The sequence below is a fragment of the Pteropus alecto genome, unplaced genomic scaffold, assembly GCF_000325575.1.
Source record: "Pteropus alecto unplaced genomic scaffold, ASM32557v1 scaffold326, whole genome shotgun sequence".
NCBI classification, from domain to species: Eukaryota; Metazoa; Chordata; class Mammalia; order Chiroptera; family Pteropodidae; genus Pteropus; species Pteropus alecto.
Genome location: NW_006438873.1, coordinates 1326847 through 1328068, shown reverse-complemented (window position 1 = coordinate 1328068; position 1222 = coordinate 1326847). Strand labels below are relative to the sequence as shown.

At 58.2% G+C, this 1222-nt stretch overlaps 1 protein-coding gene across 1 annotated transcript in view; it reads left to right on the top strand.

The window, feature by feature from the left end:
• The first annotated feature begins 28 nt into the window (after positions 1 to 28).
• TMEM190 (transmembrane protein 190) overlaps positions 29 to 1222 on the top strand; it is a 2296-nt gene continuing 1102 nt past the window's right edge. Inside the window, exon 1 of the mRNA XM_025049672.1 lies at positions 29 to 1211. Coding sequence (XP_024905440.1) covers positions 1113 to 1211 — 99 coding nt within the window. The 5' untranslated portion in view covers positions 29 to 1112. The remainder of the gene's footprint in view (positions 1212 to 1222) is intronic.

Below are 1222 nucleotides of genomic sequence, written 5' to 3'. Positions count from 1 at the left end.
CCTGCCAAGCCCACTCTGACCTGTGTCATCTCTGACGGAGGCAGCCCAGGGCCCACTCAGCTCCCACCAGGATGTTTACAGGAGAGGGCAGGATGCAGTCAACCTCATGGCGCTTCCTGAGAAATGGGGCCCAGACTCCTGGACGGTTGCCTTCAGATCCCTCTTCCCTCAGGCACAGGAGACCAGACCCCCCAACTTCCCCATTCCCTCTAGTCCAGGTGTCCAAGCTCCCAGCTCCCTTTGCCCTCAGACTCAAGAGCTTGGGCAGACTCGCTGCCCCAGGAGAGCTGAGCCCCTTCCACACTGTGTTGAAAAGCCGAGTAGGGGTTCATACGAGGTGAACCGGGGAGTAGGGCTCAACTCAGTCCCAAGTCAGCCTCTGCCTGCTCCACTGGGCAGAACAAATCAGGAGTTTAGAGACCTCCAGCTGGACTCCTTTCCCTGTTTTTGGGTGGGGAAGCTGAGGCCTAGGCAGGTGAAGGGTCTCCCTGCCTATGAGTCATCCTTACCCCCAGCCTTCAGATCTGTGCCAGGCATGGCCAAGCTGCTCCTGTTACACATTCCCTATCAGAGGTTTGGAGTGCGTTGAGACCAGGGGACTCCTGACAAGTGCCCGACCCCCATTTACTCCTCAACCTCCTAGGTCCCCTGGTTGCTATGTAGGCCTCCCTAACAATGGGGTTCAGTGAGGCCTTTGGAGCTTCAGATCCCCCTGCCCCTGGTTGCTAGGGAGAAGATCCCTAGCAATGAAGTCTCAGGAAACTTTGGGCTCCCTGGAGCTGCTCCTGGGCCTTGGGTGATGAAAAGAGGGAGTCTCTGATGAGGATTCTGTGCCCACCCTTCAGGTCCCTTACTTGGTAAGGAGAGACCTTGGACCCCCCAACTTTCCACCTAGGTCGCTAAAGAGGTCCTTCTAACACTAGGCACCCACCCCACCACCTGGGGCCCCTTCCACCTAGTTGCTAAGAAAGCAACTCCTTAGCAACCAGGCATGACCAGGCCAGTGTGACCCCCTTCCCTCTTCCATATGGCTAAGGGGACTCCCTGGCAACAGAACTTAGAATCTGGGGCTGGGCGGGCAGGTGGGCGGGGCTGAGCTGGTTGCTGTGGCAATGGACTTGGAGGTTTCTGCCCATAGAGGTCCCAGGGGTCTGGGAGGCGACATGGTGGGCTCTGGGGTCCCAGCTTTGAGTCTCTTCCTGCTGCTGCAGGTCAGTAGGGG